We start from the raw sequence: 23,568 nt of genomic DNA, 5'->3' as shown, positions 1-23,568 counted from the left end.
ATTCTGTTTACTGGAATTACGTTTTTTTTCTTACTTTTCAGTCTTTGGTGAATCTCATGAACCCTGCTGACAGATCCAAAAACTGGAAGCAGCTCCAAGATGCTGTGGAAGAAAATTCTAATTGAGTTAAGCCAGCTTTGTGCATCTGGGAGATCTGTTGCAGATGAGGCTTCTAACTCTAAAGAGAGAATGATCTCCTCCCACTCCAAAACTGGAGCATGAGTCGTGTGATTACCAGGTTTATTTTGGCAAAATAAGCATTGTAGGTGGTGGCTGATGCTAAAGGTGTGCTAAGAAAAGCACTTTTCTGTGATGAGCAACTTTGAGTTTGAGAAGGCTTTGCATAACAAAAAAAATTCACATAGAGATCTTATGGATACTGCTCCTTTTGCCACTTGCCCCTCTTCCCGTTCCTCTAGCTGTGCCTAGGAGCAGGCAAGTGGTACTCCTTGCTCAGTCACTGGCAAGAAATTAATTCTCCTAGTGCTTTGCTTCCACTTGTTTTGCTCTCTGTATACCTTGCTCCTGGCGAGCTTTCAAATGCTTGTAGCTCCTTCGTGCAGGAGAGGTGGGCAGGTCTGACCGCACGTAGCTGTGCTGGTGTACTTAACTTTCACTTGTCTTCTCCCTGCAAAATAAATAAATAATTGACGAGTGAACGGGAAAAGCGTGGGAGGAAAAATGTCAGGAAATTCAAAGGTGAAGCTATTTCCTCCCTCAGTAATATTTTTCTTCTACGTGTTGTTTCTTCTCTTCAAACAATGGGGTGAGTTAAGAATGGATTCAAACTATCAGCCTTGCCATTGTTTATTTAAAGCCTTTCATGTGTGTGACGGACCTCAGGAAAAGCCCACACTTCCACTGCGAGCCCTCTGGGCAGCCTCTCTGTAGTGCAGTGCCAATACAACAGGGCTCCAGAGTTCTTTGGGTCCTCAGGTGCCAGTGAGTTAAAATAAATGGTGGAACATATAAGGTGTGTGATTTAAAGGTGTTGACTGTGAAATCTGATAGCTCTGACAAAGCCTAATTTTTTTTAAAAAAGCAATTATATAGCCCACACGCTCAGAACAAGGATTTTAGATGTTAACTAGTTAAGCATAAGGTGTTTGTGAACTTTTTGTGTGTGTTCGTGTGTGTGTGCGCACTTCCATTTGGGGGAAGGGGTGTTTTGCTGAAACAGGTGAAAGTCAGTTCTGTAGTATAAAACAGGAAGCAGATGGGTACTAATTAAAGCCCTGTTGATAAAAGCGTGACTGAGCTTTTGAAGCAGCTGCTTTCCTTATTTTATATATAGCCGGTGTGTGCTTCGTATGAGAGCCAGGCTCCCCACACTGCATTGTTTTCGCGAAGCTGCAGGAAATGCGTGTGCATGTGCGTGCGTGCTGCCATGGCTGAGGGATGGCGCTTGCTCTTTGCTTCCTTCTCTGCCCGAGAGAAAAATGGAGTTTTCCGAACCTCAAACGAAGGTGCCACGCACCTTTGTCTCCCGCCTCTTCCCCTTCCAGCTTTCCAGCCTCAAGCAGGCACTAGGCTGGTGAGAATGCCTGTTTCTAATGGTGCTGTAGATAAAGGAGGGCAGCTTACTTTGTCTCACAGGTTTTTGTGTCTGGAGTCGTGGTGAGCTGCATCTGAGAGGGAAACCAAAACACCAGTGAGGGTGTCAGCTTCCTCTGTGTGTGTAACTTCCCATTGTCATTATGGTCTTTAATCTTCACAGGTACTCTCTGTATTGCTTTTGCTGCCTTTCTCTTACCTTGGGGCTTGTAGAATGGGTAATAAGCTAATCTTCAGGAAAAAAAAAAAAAGGAAACAAGAAGATGGAAACATGATGTAGACAAAGGAAAAATTGCACCAAAGCAGAGAAGATCTTCATATGGAAGAGCTATCATAGAATGGTTGGCAGGGACCTTAATGATCCTGTAGTTTCAGCCACCCCTGCCATCAGGAGGAATGCTTCTCACTAGATCAGGTTGCCCAGGGCACCATTCAAGCTGAAGAATTTCTTCCTAACATCTAATCTAAATGTCTTCTCTTAGTTTAAAACTTTTCCCCTTTGTTTTACCACTATCTGTTTGAGTGAAATGTCACTCTCCACCTTTTTTTAAAAGCCTTTAAGTGCTGAAAGGCTGCAATGAGGCCTCCCTGGAGCCTTTTCTAACTAGCAGTGTTAATTTTAGTACTTTAATGCCATCAATAGAAAAATGTGTGTCGAACGTAGAGAAATGTTAAGTTTCTGTTGACTTGAGTTGGGTAAGTTTGGTTTGTATATTGAGTCATTGAAACCTGTGTACTGGTAGCTTTTTGGTGTGGGGAAATTTGTTCTTTCACTGAGGAAAGTGCCAGTGTTCAGTCTTCATGTTGGGGATGTCATCATTCCAGTAGGAATAAGCTAAATTTGGTGTGGGCAGGAGGAGAAAGAAGAGGAAAATTTTGGTCAATGATGAGACAGAGTCCAGTAGTGCAGATTCAGGGGGTGGCCTCTGAGGTGTGGAGCAGTATCTTCTGTATGGGGAAACTGTCCTTGAATTGGCTGAGTTTCTTAGTGGGTGGTGCTTGGGAATTGGGATTGTGTTGGGCTGAAGCTCTCATGGGCTACTCCCTGGTCATCTGTTGGAAGCTGCAGCTTTCCTATTTTCAAACAACTGCTGAGGTTGCTAGTTCCTCATTTCACCTGAAGCAGAAACAGCTTAACTTGGGGGGCAGACCCCCCTATCAGAGGCAGGTACTCCTATCACCCTGTAAGCCTATGACTGCCTCAGAGGAGCTGGATGACCCAGAGTGCTCAGGGAAGCATTTCCAGGTTTGGCAGCCAATACTCCTTCGCACCAGGAGTGGCTGGTATCTGCTGTGGCTTGTCAAGCAGCTGTGATGAAATTGCTGCTGTACAATACAAGCCATGGTCTTTAAAGCCCTGGTCTTCTCTGTTGACAGTGTTAGTGGGGACTATTTTCATCATGTCTTTTCACTCTCTTGGAGAGACAGCCACAGATGGGTAGATCTTCTTGACCTGTGACCTGTTCTTGTTTGGTCCCTCAGTGTGAAAAGCTGATAGGTTTTTTATAGAATAATTCCAAAAGCCTTTTGCTCCTCATAGCAGGAGTGAGAGGAGGCAGCCAAAGCATCTTTCTCTTCCCCTGTGCCTTGCTAACATTGCTGATGGATGAACTGTGCACTTCTTTGCTACTGCATGTCTCCCTGACTGCTGTCCGATGAAAGGAAAGCTGGCTGGTCCCATAGTGCAGGGAAGAATGGCATTGCCACCTTCTGCATTGGACAGTGTGTCCCTCAGAAGATTTTTGTACTCTGAAGTCATTTGAGTTGTCTGCATCTCTGGTTATGGACTCAGTGAGTTGTGCTGCATCAGTACAACCAGAACCATTTGCTGGAGTTTACCAGGTGCCGGAACTTGGACTGCGAGAGCTTTCTTTCTTTCAGGCACAGACTGCAGAGTTGTGAATCCTTCTCTTAAATGTTTTGGTTTTTACAACCCCTCAGTGTTTGTCAAGAAGCTGTTGCTGTTTGAGTGTACTTTGACATCGTACTTGAGTTAATCTTCTTTGGCCTTATCCTTTAAGTCAGCCTTTTGACGAAGTCTGGGGGCCAGGTTTAATCTTAGATGGTTCTTGCTCTTTTTTCTAGAGTCAGCAACTTAAAATTGTCTGTTTTCTTCCTGTGGTGCACGTGTGTTTAAGCCAGGATTACAGGAAAGCCCAGTGCAAACAGACAGAGAACATTTGACTGCTCCTACCTCCCCTGGCTGCCTTCTGAGGGATTTTGGAAGTATTTTGGAGCCCCTATGAGTATGTGGGCTACAAGCTGAGAACAGCAACAATAGAAAGGGTGTGAGTTTGTCAATAGACTTTGATTAAAAAAAAATAGAAATCCGCATGGTTAGGGCTATTTGAGTTGTGGGCAGCCTCTGTGGCAGTGTAGAAGAATTAAACAAGCTGATGCAAAAGTTGTGGTGTGCCTTTAGCTGTGCCAGGAAGCAAGTGCCTTGTCACTGCTGCTCTCTGGCAAGCATTTCTTAAGGTAAAAAGGCCTTTAAATCTGCTTTTAACAGGTTTCTGTGGTGTTTGTTAGCCAACTACACTGCACAGAAATCACTGCAGCCAGGGGATTTGTACCAATCACAGGCTTTAAAATATTACTTATTTTTTTTAAAGAGCTGTAGAACACAGAGTTGTACTTTTTCTTGTCAAAATTACCTGCTACTCTCCTTGGAAAATCAGTCAAATTTGTTGAATATATACACGTGTGTGTGTGTGGGATAGCTGCTGTTGTTACGAAAACTTTGAGCAAGATAATGCTGCCCTTCCTTATCAGATGCCCCAGAAATGCTTGGCATTGAAGGAAGTAGACAGCAGTGGATGAGTGAATGTGGGGTCCTTGAATAATTGACAGAGGAGGAAAAAGGAGGATTAAGCCCATGGCTGCTTTGCCCGTTGCCATTATTTGAGGATTGTGTTTTAAAGTGGTAGGTCCTAAACTTCTCTGATGCCTTGAGAATTTTGTTAAAAAGAGTGTCTAAGAGCTACTAAACTTACTTAAAATTGCAATTGGTATGTAGATATCTTCAGGGTACTAGGTCCAGATCCTTCACTCATTGCTTCAAAACTGAATTTCGAAGTACTTCATACAAAGCCAGTCTTGGAAGAAATGTTCTTCTTTTCTTGATCTCCCTCTCCTTCTGAGGTAAATGACAAATTCTTAAGACTTAGCTAACAGAGGAGAGATGGAAATCCCTCTCCATGATAACTGAATGCTTGAAATACAATGTTCAACTTAAACCTATAGAAAAAAAAAATCCTTGAGGAGTTTTTGATATGTAGTTCTGTTATTTCTACTTTGTCACAGAGACTGCTTTGTGTGAACTGTGTGGTGTTTGGAATGCTGCCTCTCTTTTTTCTAACCCATAGGGCATTTTCTAGGGGTCACGATGGCTTTAGTAATCACATCCACCGCAGGCCGTGCTCCTGCTGAGCAGCAGTGATGGCACGTAGTTCAAAGTCTCTTTCCTAACTCTCTGCCGTGGTGTCAGGGTGAATGTAGGCAAACAGTGCCTTGCTGGGGCTCTGCCTCGTCCAACTGTGTCACCTGCAATGCCTGCGTGCATGTGAGCTGACTTCAGAAGAGCTTTGTTGGCTTTCCTATGATTTCAAAAGCAGCCTTCAGCAAATATGTTTACTTTATCTTCTGCCCCTCTTATTTTTCTTTTGCCTTCTTTTGACGTCCTGTTTCTTGCTCCTTTTTGTGTTTTGTTCGGAGCATGCTTGCGAGCCTGTGTTTTACGGGATGCAAAACTGTAAAATTGTGAATTATCTTGCTGTTGTAAGCCAGCAGCGGACAGGAAGAAAGTGGAAAATACTGAATAGGCAGCATATTGCTGCGTAGGCATTTAATGTTGTTGCAGTGTGATATAAGTTAAAATATTGCTTATTTCCTCTTTGCTGTTCAAAACAACCTGGAGCATGTTATGACCAGGATCTAAACAATAACTGAAAAAGTAAACACAAATGTTTTAACAGAGAAAGGCACAGCCTGCCAAATGCTCAGCATAATTTATGACTACATGAATAATTAACAAACAAAATACTTGAAAACACCTGACTTTCTGGGGGAAGACCTTAATTTATTTTTAAAACCAAATGGAAATGTGCAAAAATTCCCTGCAATATCTTCAAAACTGAAAAGGATCCAAAAATTAAGCACGAGCAGCAAGGGCTTCAGTGTTTCCTGCAGTGGCCAGCAGTTTAACAGATCTGTGGACATAAACCCAAATATCAATGACAAATTATTATAACATTTCATAAACAAAGTTGGCTGGCTAATATCAGAAAACAGGCTTCAGTAAACATGCTTTCTTTTTTTCTTGTTTCATCCTTGTTTTTAAAGAGGGCTTTTTGTGACCCACAGAATAAATAACTTCCTGTGTCCTGATAGCTATTACAAATGACAGCTCCTACTGCTGACATTCCTGCTATTTTTAATCAGATGTAAGTTAATGTCCTGCAAATTTTATTTATTTATTTATTTGAAATAGTGCCCCATTCTGACCAGCTCAGTTAAAGAGTTTGCACATCTTTGGAGCTGCACCGGGGGCTGCATTGCTTCTCTGACTGTTTGCAAGAGGCAGAACTAAACTGCAGTACTTGAAAGAAGCAAAAGCTGTCCGGAGACAAATACTGAGCAAGTCCCTCTAGAGTAACTTAAAACTTCTTTCTTGCACCCCTTTGAATTGATTTACGGTGCTTTAGCTCCCAGTGTCAGCTGTGCTTTTGCCTTAATATGATTCAGTGCATATCTGGGGAAAGCTGGAGGGAAGCTCTACTGCTTTCTTCATCTTTGGGCAAAAGGATGGGAGGCCCCTGGCGGGCTTTGTGATTGGGAATCTGACTGTTGCAGTCCTTAAATCTGAATATTGAGGCTGGCAGGCTCGGGCTGCCCAGTTACACTGGGCTTCTCTTTGAGGGGGATTGGGGCGGTGATGGTGAGTCTGGCACCACGTGTGACTTCTAGGAGGAGGAAGCCTAATCTGGAAGTTGATAAGAGATTTTTGGGTTTGAGGGATTACCATAGAGGAGTGGAGGCTTTTCAAAAACAATGTTTTCTTTTCTGAACTGATAAGAGTGATACGGTGTCCTCCCTGGGACACCTCCTGTGCCATCTGGTAAAAGGTACCTTGTGCCCAGAGCTTCCCTGTGTCAGGCTCTGTCCATGGGAATGGGAGACTGAATGAGGTCTGATCTCTAAGCAGCTGTGGTAAGGTTTCCTTGTGTATATCAAATGGAAAGAAACAGCAATGAGGGATAACTTATTAGACCTAGTTGGTAGGAGAAATCTAGCATCCAAAATGTCTAACACAGATCGTTTTTGCAAGTGTCCCACTCTAGAAGCGGTCTTATTTTGTGTCCAGTGAGGTCCTGCACCTCTAGCAGCCGGTGTGTACGTAAAAGTTCTCAAGCCACAGTGGTGTTGCTAGTCTTCCTTTTCATTGACCTCATTGCAATATTTTACTGCTTAAAAAAAAAAGGATGTTTGGGTATAGTAATGAGTGCTGGTGCATCAGAGCTCTCAGGCTTTACTCTGTTAATTCCTTTCTTGTCATTCATAACATGGCTTTTTCTTGTCCTTTTTACTTTTCTTGTTTGTGAAGGAGGAAAGCAAATAAATACAGAGCTGATGATTTAAGTCACTGTTGCCAGATGACATTCTATGGGAATGTGGCCTTGCCAGTATGTAGATTGTAAATAGTTCTTTGATTTAATAAGGGTCTCTTAAGTGCAGAGCACAGCCTACAGTACTGAGGGACTAGGAATGCTTCCAAAATGGGTGTGAGGGAAGAAATTGGCCTTTAGATTTCCCTCCTCTGAGTGCCCATCTTGTTCTGAGAAATACTGCTCTGCCTCCCATAGCCCACGGAAAATTTTGAGCTTGTCTGGGGGTAGCTGTTCAGAGTTGGTGCTACATGTTTTGCAAGATTGGACGACTCTGGCTTTATAATACTGAGCAGATGTCCTAAAACCCAGTGATGAGTGCCAGTGATTCTTGAACTGTGGCCTGAAGAACATCACGGAGAGCAGCATCTGAGAGAAGTCACTGGCATGAACGGTGCAGGACCCAGCAGGAGTCCTCTGAGTCCCAAGGAAATCACTAAAATCCCTTTGAAGTATTAACCTCACCTTTTGAAAGAGAGTGGTTGCAAGTGCCCAGACAGTGGAGAGAGGCAGTGCACGCTGGATTATAGCCAAAGATGAGGGTTTTTTGCTGGCTTTGGGGTAGTAAATTGTGTTACATAAAATCTGATAGGCTGTGGGAGCAAACTTGAGTTGGAAAGAGTTTCTCCTGAAGAGAGTGTGCTGGTGGTCTGACCTGCTTCTGTGGTGGGGGAAAATAAGTACCAGGGCAAACTGCGTTCTAAGAAGGTGGGGAGAAACATAATACTTAGTTTATGTGGTGTCTCTTTGGGATGTACAGGGAGGAGTAACTGAAAATATATAATTGTTCTTGTGAATTTGGGGTATAAAAACACAAAGAGAAATGAAGAAATATTGAATGTATAAATTTACATATTTGCAGATATGCAGGAGTTTAGAGAGAACTTAAATATCATCCTAATTAAGCTATTTTAATAAAAATGTAAGAAATGAATTATTTTCTGCTACTGCTTTGTTAACAGGAAAATTATATTTTATTTTCTTTTCATGTATAAGATAAAGGGTAAATTGGCTAGAGGAAATATAAATAGTAAAACAACGACTATATACTGGACTGCATTCAGATGCAAAAGAAACTAAGAGAAAGAGAAATATCACTTTCTTCTTTCCTCAGTTTCTCTTGTTTACTACATCAACATCACATATGTACAACACTAGGTGAAATTCATGGTGTGGTTGTTATTTTTACAATGACACTATCCCCTTACAAATATGAAACTTTCAGCATCTTAACCATTAGATGAACTAAATAGTTTCTAAAGATGACCTAAACCAAACAAAAAATTCCGCTTAACTTTGTTTTAGTTTTCTTTTAGTAGTTTGGGGGACTGTATAAAATTTTGCTAGTATATCCTTCCACTTGTTATAGTGAAAATAAAGATCAAATGCATAGTGAGATGTAGCCTAAGATATCGTTCAGCCTGTAAATAAAAGGTTTTGCCCTTCTTTTCACAAGCCTTGCAGCTTCCTCAAGCCAAGGATTTCCTGTGGGGCACAGCTAACCCTGCTGCAGAGGAAGCTTGCTGCTTTCATTGACTCTTTGTTTCTGAAAATCTGATATTCAGTGACATCCATGACCACAGAATGTGAGTCCTGTAGTCCTTTGCTTGCTAAATGAAAAAACTGCCTTTGCTATGCTAATACAGGTGTAGTACTGAGATATATTTAATTTTTTGTATTCTACACAAAGGCTCAGTCAACAGAACTTTTTATACTGTTGGATCCGTACATTCCCTTTGGTATGTTGCTTCTCAAGGTAACAAATATGGACAGCCCTCGAGTTTCTCCAGGCATGGCTTGCCCATAGGCAACGCAGTGGATGGGGCAAGTGTAGTGAACTTAGCCCATGTCTCCAGTACATCCTGCTTTGCTTTACCTGCCTCAGTTTTAACTCATTTTCAACTGTTTGCTTGTAAATCCATCAGGTCTTGACAATCATTCCAGCCTTTTAGGTTATCTGTGGTTTTGTGGAAGCAAATAGCCTTAATTCATGAAAATGGAAGATCTGTGGCTCCCTAGCCAAGTATCCAGCTGAAACCAAACATACGGGTCTAATTTTGCTTGTGCCTTTACCTAGACAAGTGGCAGAGATCTGCTTTAATAATGCAGGGGATTTTAGTCTGTAAAACTTAAGTGGCTTCTCAGGCAGGGATCTTTGCAGTTGTTTCACTTAACCTGTTAAAGCTATCTGGGGTTTTTGATTGTGCTTTTTTTCTTGGAAGTTCTCTGTGTGCTCTCAAAGGCCAATGCAAAAAATCAACCCTATTTTCTACTACAGCATGTTTTCACCTCTGTAATTTGCATTTAAGACCGTGGCCTACTTCTGACCTTATTGCTTCTAATTGGTAAGAACATATTTCCAGTGTTCCTTTTAAGATGATCTGCTAGTCTAATTAGCATTGATATATTTAGCATGTATACACTTTTGTACCTCTTCATTAGAGCTAACAAATGCCAATAAAAGGCAGTTTAGTTTTAGAAGGAAAAAGAGCTGGGGGGAAAGATTTCTATAAACAGTGCTGTAGTCTTTGTGATGAATTGGGTGTAACAGTGGAGAGTGGCAGAGGTGAAGCAGGCTGTCTGTTAAACAGGAAACGAGTGATTAACATTTTTTGTCCTACTGATCATAATTATTCCCACTGGCTGAAAAAAAAAATAAACACTGCTTAGTCTCTCTTTACTATAGCTGGATAATAAAATTTTGAGCTATTAGTCATTCAGGCATTATATGGATGAACTGCTACTTTATTACTTACTTTTTTTTTTTTTTTTCAGTTTAGTGAACATTGCCTATAATTGTGATTCCTGTTTTCCTTGCAATAACCTGCTTTTACTCTGCATTTGAGGACAGCTTTTCTCAGACCGTTATGGCTGTGTGGTGCCTGTGTCCCTGCAGAGTTGCATTCCTGGTCACTGCATTAGAGCCCACAGTGAATTATTGTAAAAGGGCTATGTGCCTGCCACGAATCACAGCAGCCTTCCTCAGGGCTTGATGGACTACAGGTGATTCCAATGCTTTTAACCCGTTTGATGGGCACACCTTAGCAGTGGTGCACGGTGCTCACCTCGACTGCGCTGTCATTCATTCGGTCTGGCGTTGGCATAATGCAAGTGTTCCCTCACCTTTCCTGAACAAAAGATTTTCTATGTGCAATGGCAATATTTTGTGGGACTGGTTTGAAAGACTGATTATTTCCCTGACTTCTGATGTTTTATTGAGTCCTTCACCAGCATTTCTGTGACAGCGCCTGGTCTCTCAGGTTATTCACAAGTCCTCCTACTTCGCTGGTTTTGTGTTACTGACGTAATTGCACATGCTGCTTGTGAAGGCCAGAGGTCTGAGAGTGCTTAAGGAGAGCAGAGAAGAAGCCCTAGTTTGAAGGATATTTTGACTTTGAAACATTCCTCTTCAGTGAGGTCTCCTTGTTCTCCTCCTGTGTCACTGGTGAACTCGCTTCATCATGAGCTGTATATATCCATATATATGTTTCATATTTGTGGAAAACAGATATGTTTATTTACAAATATGGAACCCTTATATTTGTCAAACGCTTGTTTTCTATCTGTTGGAATAGAAAGCTTGCAGCATCAGTTTTGTAAAGACAGTATTAGAATTTGTCTGGATCACCAAAAATGGTTATCCCTGCTATCTTTGAATTTTTTTATCTGATACTTATTTTTCTACACTTCACAACTTTTAATGCTGTGATAAATGAAGTTGATAAATGAAGCCATCATTTATCCTGATGGCTATTTGCATTTTTTTGTTTTAATGACACTGGTGCTTTCTTATTGTTGCCTTTCTTTCACCTTTGAAAATGGATAGGTTTTAGATAAACCTGTTGGCTGTCTTGGTTCCCCAGATGATTTTAGCAGAGGGATGAGGGTGCATTAAACTCACTCAATTTAAAAATCTCACTTTTTCCTGTGCATTTTTTGTCCTTTTTTTTTTTCCTGGCCAGTGTCACGTAGTTTCCTTGGCTTTGAAATCCTAGCAAATGTCTATATATTTGGTCTGTATGTGTTGATGATACATCATGCCTGTATTGTGCTCACAGAAATAAATGTAGTTACAAAACACAGTATTGACACTGATGTTAGGTGATGGTTAACCTGGCTGTGGCCCCATCTCTCTCTTGGAGGTACAGAAAACATAAGAGTGGTTAAAAGTTTTGGTTGGGGTCACATGTCAACAGAGTTGCCCACTCTGACATGTAGGCATGGACAGCCAGGTCTTAAACATTGATGTCTGAACCTGGGTATGCATTTTCTGTTCCTGCATGTTACCATGATCCAGAGAAGAACACTCCAGTGGTTGAGAAATCCCCTCCAGTCCCCGGTGGCAGCAGGATGCAACCTGGAGGATGACCAAGCAACTTCAGTGTTCAAAGTTTTTTAGTCTTTGACAGCTTTGAGAAGGAATCACAGGGTAGTATAAATATTTGAATTTTAATGCAGAATGTGCAGGACTTAGATTAATGCCGCTGATATATGGCCACAGGAAGCCCCTTTGTGTTTAGGAAACATGTATAGCAACCATATAGCAATAACACACACTCCTTCCTGTTCTTGTACATTCCTTGTACATTCATTCATGGAAAAAGGGATGTATTGCTGAAATCTTACCACATGGAACAGTTTATGGAAGTGTCTCCATGTTTGGAGGTGGTGTTTCACAGGTAGTGGTCTGGGAAACACTCTCACTATGCCACCACATGTAATGGAAAGCACAGAGAAACAATGCAAGGTTCCCCATGGAAGAGAGAAGTAGTTCTTCACTTTTTCCAGCTGATACTTCTTAACTGTTTAACAGTGCAGGAGAAAAAATGAAGTCAAACAAAGCACCTCCCCGAGAACAAAGGACCCAAAAAAGCATGACCTGTTTGGGAGGAAATCCTGCCCTTCCACCTTCATGCAGCTGCAGGTGGCAAGTTTCCAGCATCTTCTAAATATGACTCTTTGACCTGAGGCTAGGTGACATGCTTTCTGTCCATGCTCCTATTGGACAGCAGAGAAGGTTTCTGAGCTGTAATAAAAAAATACCACAACTGGCTGGCAAAATTAGCTGTTTCATTAGCGTTTGAGGCCTCTGACACTGCAGTGTGGTTGTGTTGGTGAACATTGTAGTGTCAGAAAATCTGTGCTGTCTGTAGACCAAGTGCTTAATGACTGTCCAGCACTAGCTCTGAGGCAAATCCAAGCTCCATGTGCGGCATCGGCATCTGAACTTTTTGTATTTCATAGTTATTAGGTAAGACAAACAGGATTGCCTTACACCAGACAGTTGTACCAAAGGAAATTCTGGTAGGTCTGGAGTTACCAATGTTTTCTTTCCTCCTTGGGCTCTTCATCCAAGTGCCACAAACCTGGAAGCATGGTTGGAAACCACAGCAAAACGGGTGCAGGCGGTGTAGCTATTGCAGGCAAACTTGCCTGTTTTGCCAGGCATGATCTAACTTAGCCTTGGATAGATGCCACTTGCCATGGTTAGCCCCTGCTGCTGCTGCTGCCTGGCTGTCAATGCTGAATGAGCTGTGAGCAAGTGTGCTGGAGAACTTCCTGGCCTCTGCACACTTTCCTAGGAGTGTGAATGACTTCTTCTTAGAGTGGCACTTGCCACTGAGGCTCCAGGAGGAGGGTGGTGTGAACATCTGGACCTGCTGTAGAGTCCCTATACAAAGACCAAGAGAGACAGGTTGAATGTCTTCTGTAAGAGCATATGGAAATTCTGGGGGGATGGAGTCTCCATTTCTCTGCTGCAAAACTTCTGCTTTGGTGTTGTCACCACAAGGAGATTGTGCTGGCTCAGAAACCTGCTGTAAGGTGTCATTAACAGGATGTGCTACCGCAGGTGATGGTAGAACAAGCTGGCAACTTGTGTAGGCCATGCCCTTGGAAGAGCTGTAGAAAGCAGTGGACTCCTGGGATGTCATCTGAATGAAAAATTAGTGGGCAGTCATTAGACTATTAATTTTAATGGAAATCCTAGACCTGTGTATTATAGAAGTAGTGTTGCTCCTGTGGCCTCCCAGTTTGTTATGACTGAATCTTCTTCCAGAGGCCAGCTCCTTCCTACCTTTGTTACAAGTTACTTGTTACATCTCCCTGAGATGCCATGGCATGCCTTATTGCAGTGCTGGTCAGCATATGCACCTTGATAGCAAATACAACTGTTTTTGTAAGGTGTACTGACTCTCACATCCATTCCTTGCTCTCCCTTTTGGTGGCTCTCATGGCACTCTGGTGGGATGAGAGCTGCCTGTGCCCATGGATGAAAGTATGAGGGTGGGAGAGACTACGAGCACTTGTAGGTGCTTTTACAAATTTGGGGTCTTGCAGCGCCCGAGATAATCATGAATTCACAGCTAGGTCCTGCTTGGAGAGGTTTGCAGTTGGGTTAAAGAGGAGCTCTGCTTCTCTCTGCTTTTGGTGCTCCAGGGTCTGGAGTGGAATAAAGACGGCCAAATGTCACTGTATGGTCTCACTTAAGTAAGTACAATGTTGTCGAGTTTAACAGAGCAACTGAGTTTTCAGGTGTTTAGTGAAACATCAACCTAATTTACTAAAAAAAATAATTAAATGCCTGAACTTCAGTTGGGATAAGGATATAATTTTTCTCAGCTGTTAGTCAAGTTTAACTTAAGTTGCGTGTTTTGCTATTTATATCTTGGGTTTAAATGCAGTATTGGATATTGGTAGTGCTGTTGGAAATGTCAGAAGTACAGCTGAATTATATAAATATGTAGATTCAAAGGAATAATTATCTTGGCTTCATGAGTTTTATTAGCTGGGATGTGTTCTTCACATTGCACGTAGCTGATACTGGTTTTGCATATTTTGAGTCTTTAATCAGAAAGTAGCAATAAGCATATCCACAGTTCCTGGTCTGAATGCTGAAGTAAGTTTACTTTATCTCAGAGGCAAAAACTCAATCCCAGGAAGCTCTCCACAGGTGGCAGCAGCCCTGCTGCCATCCTGACCCAGATTTTGATAAAATTCCAGAGCAGTTACACTCAGTGCGATTTGGCGTGAACTGCTGCTGTGCAAGACCTGCTTCAAAATGCAGATACTTGCTTTTGGAGTTATTCAGGCCAGGTTTTGGGAGGCTTTGCTTCAAAGTCCAGGTGAAACCCATGGCTGAAGGCATCTCCGCAGCGTGCTGGGGCTGGTGGTGCTGCCGCACGCCCCAGCTACTAACAGCTGCGCCATTCCTCCAGCTGCCAAGATCCACTGCTGAAACTATACTTTTTTATCAGGTCATGTTTGCATCTGGAAAGGATTTGTAGACACAACATCATTAACAGCAGTGCATATTTTCACAAGGTTTACCTCTTCAACACTTTTTCCAAGTTAGTAAATCATAGCTTCTTTAATGTCCTGCTGGCTGCGTGAAAAACAGGAATTTATGTAACAAGCTCTGGGCCACAAACCTTTTCCTGTTAGGAAAATTTTTTTTTTCATTGCTGGCAGAGTTAGGAGACAGCTCTGTTACTCAAAGAGCGACCTCAAATGTCCTCAGTACAATAATACCAGATTATAGCATTTTTGATGACTAAGGAATAGCAGCGATTTCTTAAATATTTAACACTTGTGTAGCAGAGAAGAGGGAGCTGAGCCTCATCACGGTGTTTTCCCTGACCGACGTTTTGTGTGTTTGGTATGACTATTTTGATAGTAAACACTGATCCTGAGCCAACCGGGTATGTTTACAAAATACAGTAAAAAAAATGAACTGGCGCAGGAGGTTTTTTAATCAACAGCCGCACAGAGCAACTTTCTTGCGACATTTGTAGAGCTGGACTTGAGTCAGCCGCAGGTTCGTCTGTGGCCCTTGAGTGAAAACAACGGGCTGCGCCAGGCCGGCCTCACAAGGCTTCCCGGCCAGCCCCTGGGGCTGTGGGCAAGTCCAAAGATGGATTTCCAGGCTTACCCTCCCTATGTGTTAGCTGCAGCTGGTGCAAATAAAATTCCAAGGCTTTCTCTAGCACCCTGTTGCTAGATTAAAGATAGTATTTTGATTGTAAAATTTCCAGAAGTGGAGAGGTACAGTCCTACTTTACAGTTTCTAGGAGATTGGCTTCCTTTTGAAATTGAGTAAGGAAACACTCAAATCATGGAGTCATTATAGAGTGGTAGAATGCTTTGGACTGAAAGAGACCTTAAAGACCATCTAGTTCCAATCCCTCCTGCCATGGGCAGGGTTACCTTAAACTAGACCAGCTGGCTTCAAGCCCCATCCAGCCTGGCCTTGAATACTGCCAGGGATGGGGAATTTTTGATGGTGGCTGTTTAACTGGGATAACTTGTAAAGATGGTTCTTTGGAGGAGAGGTTGGAAAGGCTTCTGAGTTTGGGCACATGGTTTGTCTCTGCGCTGTGCTGGTTGAACAGTCAGTGCCTTGAGGCCATGCTCTGCCATCTTCTGGTGTTAGGGAGTGTCTGGTGCCCCTGTTTGGGGTGAAGCTGTGCTTCTGGGGGCACAGTCTCAAGTCAGTAGCACCTGTAAGGTGTTGCAGCACCTCCTTGCTGCCCTCATCTCCTGAAAGTCTCCTCTCTGATCCCAGAGTAACCACTTCTGTTGAGCTCTGTAGATGGCCAGTCCTGCTTTGTCTGTTTGGCTTTCCATGGTCCAAAACATATCGTGGCTCTTGCAGGGAATTTGAGCCTGTTATCTCTGGTTTAAGCCATGAGATGACTGTTTGTGCCTGGAATGCCTACTTAAGATCTTTAGACAAGTTGATGAAAATCACTGTGAATGGAAGGCAGGTAGTGAATTACTGATTCCTCTGCCATGGAGGTCTAATTTCTGGTTTTACACATTTACTTCATGTGTTGTTTTGTGGTTCCCTCCTCCCTGTTCTGCATGAATTGCAGTCCTGGCATAGACCATGGTACTGTCTCACCCTTCTATTAACATCTATGGCTGTCTATTTCAGCACTCTTTGAACTTGTGGCTTTTTGTTAGCAGCTGTGTCAAGATGCAGGAAAACTTTTCTGTTGATACAATGTTTTTTACATGTGCTCAGCAGAAAATTATATGAGCAAAATAGGTTTTTTTACAGCTTGGTAGTGCAAAGATTAGTCTCTTGTTAACAGGTCAGCCTGTGGCCTTCCATTTTGGATTTTGTTTTTTATTTGTCTGTATTTAAGAACAAAACATGAAACATTACTCATGGCTGAGGAGGTCAGAAAAAGCTCCAGTACCTCTGAAATATCTTCTTGGCACAAGATATTTGGTGCCTTCACGTATTTGAAGAGTCAATTTTGCATATTAAAGTGTTGATTTTGAAAGAGAAAGATGGTTTTAGACTGAGGGTTTCATTACAAGCTTCTCTATGTTCTTTACATGCCTTTATCTTCTATGATTTCTTAGGCAATTTATGATGTTTGTGATGTACTTATAAAAATAAGAACTTAATCCTCAACTGGTTTTCTAGATGTATTTTCTCATATAACATATATATATAACAAGGGATATAAGCCTCACTAATGCTCAGTGGAAATAGTGACAATTTGTCTGTCGTGTGTGTGTAGGGTTTTGGGATGTGCAGGATGAGAATCCATTATAAGGACCATAGGACAGGATCTAACATTCCTGAACGTTGCATAAAATAATAATTAAAAAAAAATCCATAAATACAGTCAGATTCACTCATTAGATGACTCACTTCAGTCATCTTCTTGATCTTCTGGCTTACTTTTTTCTCCTTTATGTGGAATTTTTATTTCAGAACGGTTCCTGCAGTTTTATTGAACTTTTTATAATGTCAGATGCGATGAAGGCAGATAACAGTCAAATTGACATGGCGACTCTTTGCAAGCTTGTTTCAGCCAGTTCAGAGCGATGAACAGATAAAAGAGGTTTCCAGGCTGGCATGTTTTCTTATTTAATGATTATTCCTGTGTTTTCTAACAAAATGAGAGTATGCTTACAAAAGCAGGTGTTAGTATGCCATAAAAGATGCATGTCTTCTCCATTTCTTACACGCTATTCTGTTTTTCAGAATTCAATCCGTCACAACCTGTCTTTGCACAGCAAGTTCATCAGAGTGCAGAATGAAGGAACAGGGAAGAGTTCCTGGTGGATGCTCAATCCTGAAGGAGGGAAGAGTGGCAAATCTCCTAGGAGGCGAGCAGCGTCCATGGATAACAACAGCAAGTTTGCCAAAAGCAGAGGCAGAGCTGCCAAGAAAAAAGCAGCCCTTCAGTCTGGTCAAGAGGGAAATGGTGACAGCCCCGGATCACAGTTCTCAAAGTGGCCTGCAAGTCCCAGCTCTCACAGTAATGATGACTTTGATAACTGGAGTACATTTCGACCTAGAACGAGCTCAAATGCTAGCACAATTAGTGGAAGACTTTCTCCTATTTTGCCAGAGCAAGATGACCTTGGAGATGGGGATGTGCACTCCATGGTATACCCATCATCAACCACCAAAATGACTTCTACTCTACCAAGCCTTTCAGAGATGAGTAATTCTGAGAACATGGAAAATCTTTTGGATAATCTCAATCTCTTATCACCTAATACATCAATGACTGTGTCAACCCAGTCTTCATCTGCCACCCTGATGCAGCAAACACCAGGTTACTCGTTCGCATCCTCAACCACAAGTATAGGTTCACCAAATCCTGACTACAGGAAATTCACTTACGCTCAAGCTAGCATGAGCTCTTTGTCCCAGATTCCTATGCAGACTCTCCAAGACAGTAAATCAAGCTATGGATCGATGAGCCAATACAACTGTCCTGCGGGACTTCTGAAGGAGTTACTGACTTCAGACTCTCCGCCACACAACGATATCCTGGCATCGGTGGACGCTGGTGTTTCCCAGGCTGGTGGCAGGGCGCTGGGCCAAAGCGTGCTGATGGTCGCCAACTCGGTGGTGCCGAACTACGGCAGCCAGCCACCCCACAACAAAATGATGAACCCCAACGCCCGCCCTCACCAGGGACATAACCAGCCAGCGCCTGCAGTCAATGGCCGTGCCTTGTCACACACAGTGAACACCATGTCACACACGTCAGGGCTAAATCGCCTGTCGACAGTGAAGACTTCGTTACAAGTGCCTATGAGTCACCCGATGCAGATGAATGCCATGAATCCATATGCCCCTGTTAACAGTTGCAATGGCTACGGGAGGGTGGGAATTGTTTCCCTCCACCAGGAGAAGCTTCCCAGTGACTTAGATGACATGTTAATTGAACGGTTGGACTGTGACATGGAGTCCATTATCCGTAATGACCTTATGGATGGAGAAACGTTAGATTTTAACTTTGACAGTGTATTGCCTAACCAAAGTTTTCAGCACAGCGTAAAGACAACCACACACAGTTGGGTGTCAGGCTAGGATGTAGTAGGAGGTAAGCTGTGTTTTATAATAAATCTGCAAAACTGCTAAAGGGAAAAGAAAGAAATGTCAAGATGCTTAAAATCTGGGAGTTCTTCTGTGTTGGCATGTGAACTCCCTCCGTAACAGTCAGTCACTTTCCAGTCCTTTGTTAGTTTGAGAATCAGGTTTGCACTGGTGCATTAGGACTGTCAAGTACCGACTTCGCTTACTTCATGTGGAGCGCTAAATGTTTTGTCATCGATGTTCTAAACAAAAAAATTGCTGGTTACTAGCCAGTAATGAGTAATTTTTTTCCCGCATTTAAATATCTTTAAACTAGCTTGAGCATATTTTAATAGATTTATTCATCTGTTGTGAATATTAATTTGTTCTTTTTGTTGTTTTTTCTTTCTTCCTAGGCTATGGTTAAATTCTCCAGACTTGTCTGACAGCAGGAACTGAGAAAAGCAGTACAAAGATGTCCTTCACCTTTCTTTTTAATTTTCTTGACAAAGCTGTGCGCATGCACTAACTTTTTTGGGGTTTTTTGTTTTTTTGGTTTTTTTTCTTTTGCCTTCCTTTCGTCAGAGTTGGCAGCAGAGAGAGTATTTTCCTGTACAGGATGTTTGCCCAAGGTTTGCAGGTTATGTGCTGCTGTAGATAAGAACTGTGCCATTGGAAATTTCGTTACTCTGAAGTGCCAAATTCACTACACCATATAATCACAGCAAAGACTCTTACTTACATCATGTTGTGCTTTCGGTTTTGTACAGTATGATCTGTAGAAGAAGACTTGTTTTTTAAGACTATCTGTTTCAGTCTAAGAAAAGTTTATAAACTTTTGTAAGAATACTGTGATGATCTCATGCCCTAAGTAAGTTTAACCTTCGTTGATGTTACCTGTGTTTTGATGAATTGAGATAACTGTGGACTTGCCTTGCAGCAGTATGAACTGCTTTATTTTACTCAAAATTGCCACACATTTCATATGGGAATAGAATAGCCTGTTAAATATGATCCTACTAAACTCACTGACTATTCAAAGCAACCAGTAGGTTAAACGCCATTTGATAATTTACCTGTATTTGTGTAAATTTATGCAAGACTATATCTGGATTTCATTGTCAGATTAATCACTTTATTGTTGGGCTTAAGATAATTTTTGGAATACTTTCCAAGTTATTTTTCTTATAATTAAAGTCTACTTTTGTTACATAGGCAACTTTAAAAAAAAAATAAATCTGAGATCTGGCAGCATTCATAACCTCTTCATTTTGTACAGTATTTTAACTGGATTAAGTACACATTTTTATAAATTTCCGTAGCACTTGGGAGTGCTAATAACAGAAAAGCTTGATAAGGATCTTGAATACAAAACATTTCTGTCCCTTTTTTTGTTGTGTGATGTATAAATATAGACAACTTTATGTTTAGAAATATTTAATCAGTTTTATATATGCATTTTTAGAAATGTCATCTGCTTCTATTACCATTTTAACTACCACGAAGTGTTAAGTATTCATTGTTAAGATGCTTGTACAATGCTTCACATTTATATTTATTTCGTGGAGGTCTCATAATGTTTGTGCACTCAAGAGCAGGACCTTTTGCGGTAAATTTGTAATTGTAGCAAAGTTAAGGACAAAATTGTCATTTGTCTTAATTAGCACTAATTTTAGGGTTCATCAGTATTTCTTTTGTAAAGCAGTAGATTTGAAGAGGCAAAAATGCTACTTTTGAGTGGGAGGCTAAAACTTGGACTTTATTGCAGGACAAAACATTACTTTTTTTTCAAAAAGAAAGATGAAGTAAGTAGCAAAGTTATACAAATGCATGAGGTTTAAGACAGGGGAGAGCATTAATAACAGGGATTTTGTTTCTGTGGAAAAACCTGGTCTTGCTGGAGTAAGCACACTGACAGCTGTCTGAGGACTAGGTCTTAAAATAAGCGATTTCTGATTTTTTGTCATTGCATGATGCAGTTTTCATGGATGTGTGAATAAGAGGCCTCACCTGGCTTTTCACTGGTTGCCACACAATATTTGTGTTACAGAAATCCTTGGAGTTTTTTTTAATGCGCTGACAGAATTAACAGGTGTTTTTTTTGCTAGGGCTGGCTGTTATGAAGAAGGGGAGATACAAATATTTTTACACTGATTTTTCTTTTGTGTAAATAGCTCACAACCAGAAAATGTCCTTGTTGAAACTCATCTTCCCTGTAGTGATGGTGTATGGTGGAGAAGAAAACAGGATGTGCCAAGTAAATTAAGTTTAGTAACAAGCCATATATTTAATGATCCTGTTAGGACTTTCCTGAGGCTCTACAATGTATTTATTGATGTGCTAGCATTTAGCTCCCTGTTGGACTTAAATCACTACTAATTACAGCTGGTCCTACTTTTTTAGATATGTTTTTATGGTTGTCAGGCAGTTCCAGAGGCTGATGTGATACAGGATCTTCCCCAGCGTGAAATTGGTCGTTGAACTTGTTTTGATCAAAATCAAATGTTCTTAGTGCCAAAGCCTCGGTGAAGCCACCTGCTTTTACAGGCAAATATCTCCAGTAGCATCTTCACCATCAAATGCCTGGTCTCTGAAACATGGTAGTAAATCTTGGCGGTGGGGCAAGTGGAGGGCTCATACAGGGGTTTCTGAAGATCATTCTATCTGCTGCATTTGCAAAAATGTTGGCTCCCAAATAGGCACTGATACACATAGGCCAAAGTTGTCATAAAATCCACCTCTGCATGTAAAGAAAGCAGTAATCAATTCTATGCTCCGTGGCGATGCAGCTGAACATGCTACATTTAACAGTATACCTCCTGTTTATTATTTACTGCTACTGTATAACTTCCTGTAAACAGCTGTTTTATTCCTTTCCTTTTATACCTATGAATAACATAAATGTAGCCTTACCTTAATTACAACAATCTGTAGAAAGCCCTTTTAATTATTTTGAGAAAACGGTTGTAGGTAATCAGAGATTTGGGCTGTGTGGTCTATTTAGCATTTTTTGGGGTTTGGGTTTTCATTTTGAGGGGTTTTTTTGTTCATTTGTTTGGGGTTTTTTGGTTCTGTTTTTTTTTTTTTTTTTTTTTTTTTTTGGTTTTTTTTTTTTTGTTTTTTTTTGTTTTTGTTTTTTTTGTCTTTTTTTGTGGTGCCATCTAATGTTTTGCAATTGTAATTCTGGAATACTGTGAAGTTGGTGAAGGAGCATGTTGTCTGCCTTGAAAACAAACATTATGTGACCTCTACTTATAAATCCTTTTTCAGTAAAAGTACCAAGTTTCTGGAGTAACTTAGTTTGTCAGAATTGTTGTAAATGATTGGTTTGTGAATTGTGCAGATGATCTTACCTATGCAGCCTTGTTTTTGACTTTTCTCTGGTTTGTACTGTTATTAAAAGTTTATTGTATTATAGAGCTGTTGAGATATTTTAAATATAAAGATGTATTGTTTCCATAATATAGCTATATGATATATGTTTAGGTAGTAGATGCATTAATTGGAAAGCTCTGCTTTGATAAACTGACAGTTTGCCTACACTTATAAGCAAAAATCATATTGCTTATTATTGGCTTAGGTCAACAGAGCATCCCTGAGAAGTTAAAATTGGACCAATTATAAAACAGTATAAAATTTGCACTTGTTAAACCACTGGATGTATGTTAGTACTTTTTTATTTTTTTACTGATTTGAAATTCCTATTTTCATTATGAAATTGCTAGGATTCTTAATTTATGACTGATTTTAAATAAGGTATTCTCATTATTATTATTATTATTATTATTTTGGTAATCATAATGTAAGATGCAGCATGGTTTATGCCAACAAAAAGCAAATTATTCAACATGAAAACTGGCCTCTTTTTTGAAGGTGTTCCACAAACCAGCAATATCTGAGAGATTGGCATGTACATACTGGTAGTTCTATTTGCGAGTGGTGTGACAGCTCTTCAACGCTTCACTGCTCTGACTTAGTCACATTGCAAAATTAAAATTCATACGTGGATATTTTCAGAAAAAGTGCCTGATGTACTTCTACAGACACATGAGAACAATCCCTGACAGTTTGTTGTATAAAGCCATAAATGTATATAAATTATGTTAAAAAGATTTTGTGTCCTTTCTTGTATACGGAGAATGAGATTTGTACCAGGATTCTACTTGTGATTAGTAATCCTTCTGCTGAGATGTTGTCGTAATCACTTTCCTCACCATGTAATCTTTTTAATGATGATGATCCCATTTGGACAATCCTGATGGCATTAGCAGTTTTATACAGAAAAATACCTCATGGTACCAAGTCTTGCCTGGTGAGATGATAACATATTAATGAGCAAACACTAACTGCAGAAAAGTTAACAAATTTTCCATTACTTGGTAAAAAGGAATTTTTGTCTCTTAGCCTTGCTTCTGGATTTGGAACTGTAGCAGGTACAGGAACCTAATAGGGCTGTGTTACCAGTGTTTAATCACAACCTAGTGTGCTAAAAGTAACTTGTTTACAAGTCTTTGAGACTAAACGCAAGAAGAATCCATGCCTGACTCCCAGGGCTCACGAGCCAGCTTTGTGTAGGAAGGTGCACAGAGCGGCGTCAGACCGTGCTGACAGTGCTTCAACAAGCGTAGTTCAGAGAAAATGGCAAAAAAGTCCTGAAATCGTTTCAGAATGGGTGTTTGTAAGTATAAACTCTTAATAAAATTGCTATGACATGAGATGGTAATTAGTGTATCAGAATGTTATGTAATATATTATTAAAGAATAATAAAAAAAGGGGATGTTAACATCCATCAAACCACAGGAAAGAATTAGTCTTTTAGTCCAAATTACATGTTAGAGCCTAATGCTATTAAATATGGAAGAGAGCGAGCCCAAGTTCTCCTGGTGCTCTTTCCCCTGGTTTTTGCCTCTGCCCCTCCAGAAGGCTGTACCTGTTCTCAGAGTAAGTTTTTTCCTTGCTGAACATTTGCCAGCCTTCCTGGTGCTGCTCCTTTTGCAGCCATGCTTCAGGCTGTGGTG

The 23,568-nt window shown here is 41.0% G+C and overlaps 1 protein-coding gene across 1 annotated transcript in view; it reads left to right on the top strand.

Annotated features, from left to right (window-relative positions):
* FOXO1 (forkhead box O1) overlaps positions 1-23,264 on the top strand; it is a 60,645-nt gene extending 37,381 nt beyond the window's left edge. Inside the window, exons 2-3 of the mRNA XM_041466997.1 lie at positions 17,221-18,577; positions 18,966-23,264. Coding sequence (XP_041322931.1) covers positions 17,221-18,564 — 1,344 coding nt within the window. The 3' untranslated portion in view covers positions 18,565-18,577; positions 18,966-23,264. The remainder of the gene's footprint in view (positions 1-17,220; positions 18,578-18,965) is intronic.
* The last annotated feature ends 304 nt before the right edge of the window (positions 23,265-23,568 follow it).

Source organism: Pyrgilauda ruficollis, unplaced genomic scaffold, assembly GCF_017590135.1.
Source record: "Pyrgilauda ruficollis isolate IOZ18807 unplaced genomic scaffold, ASM1759013v1 scaffold20, whole genome shotgun sequence".
NCBI classification, from domain to species: domain Eukaryota; kingdom Metazoa; phylum Chordata; class Aves; order Passeriformes; family Passeridae; genus Pyrgilauda; species Pyrgilauda ruficollis.
This window is presented reverse-complemented; position numbering and strand designations above follow the sequence as displayed.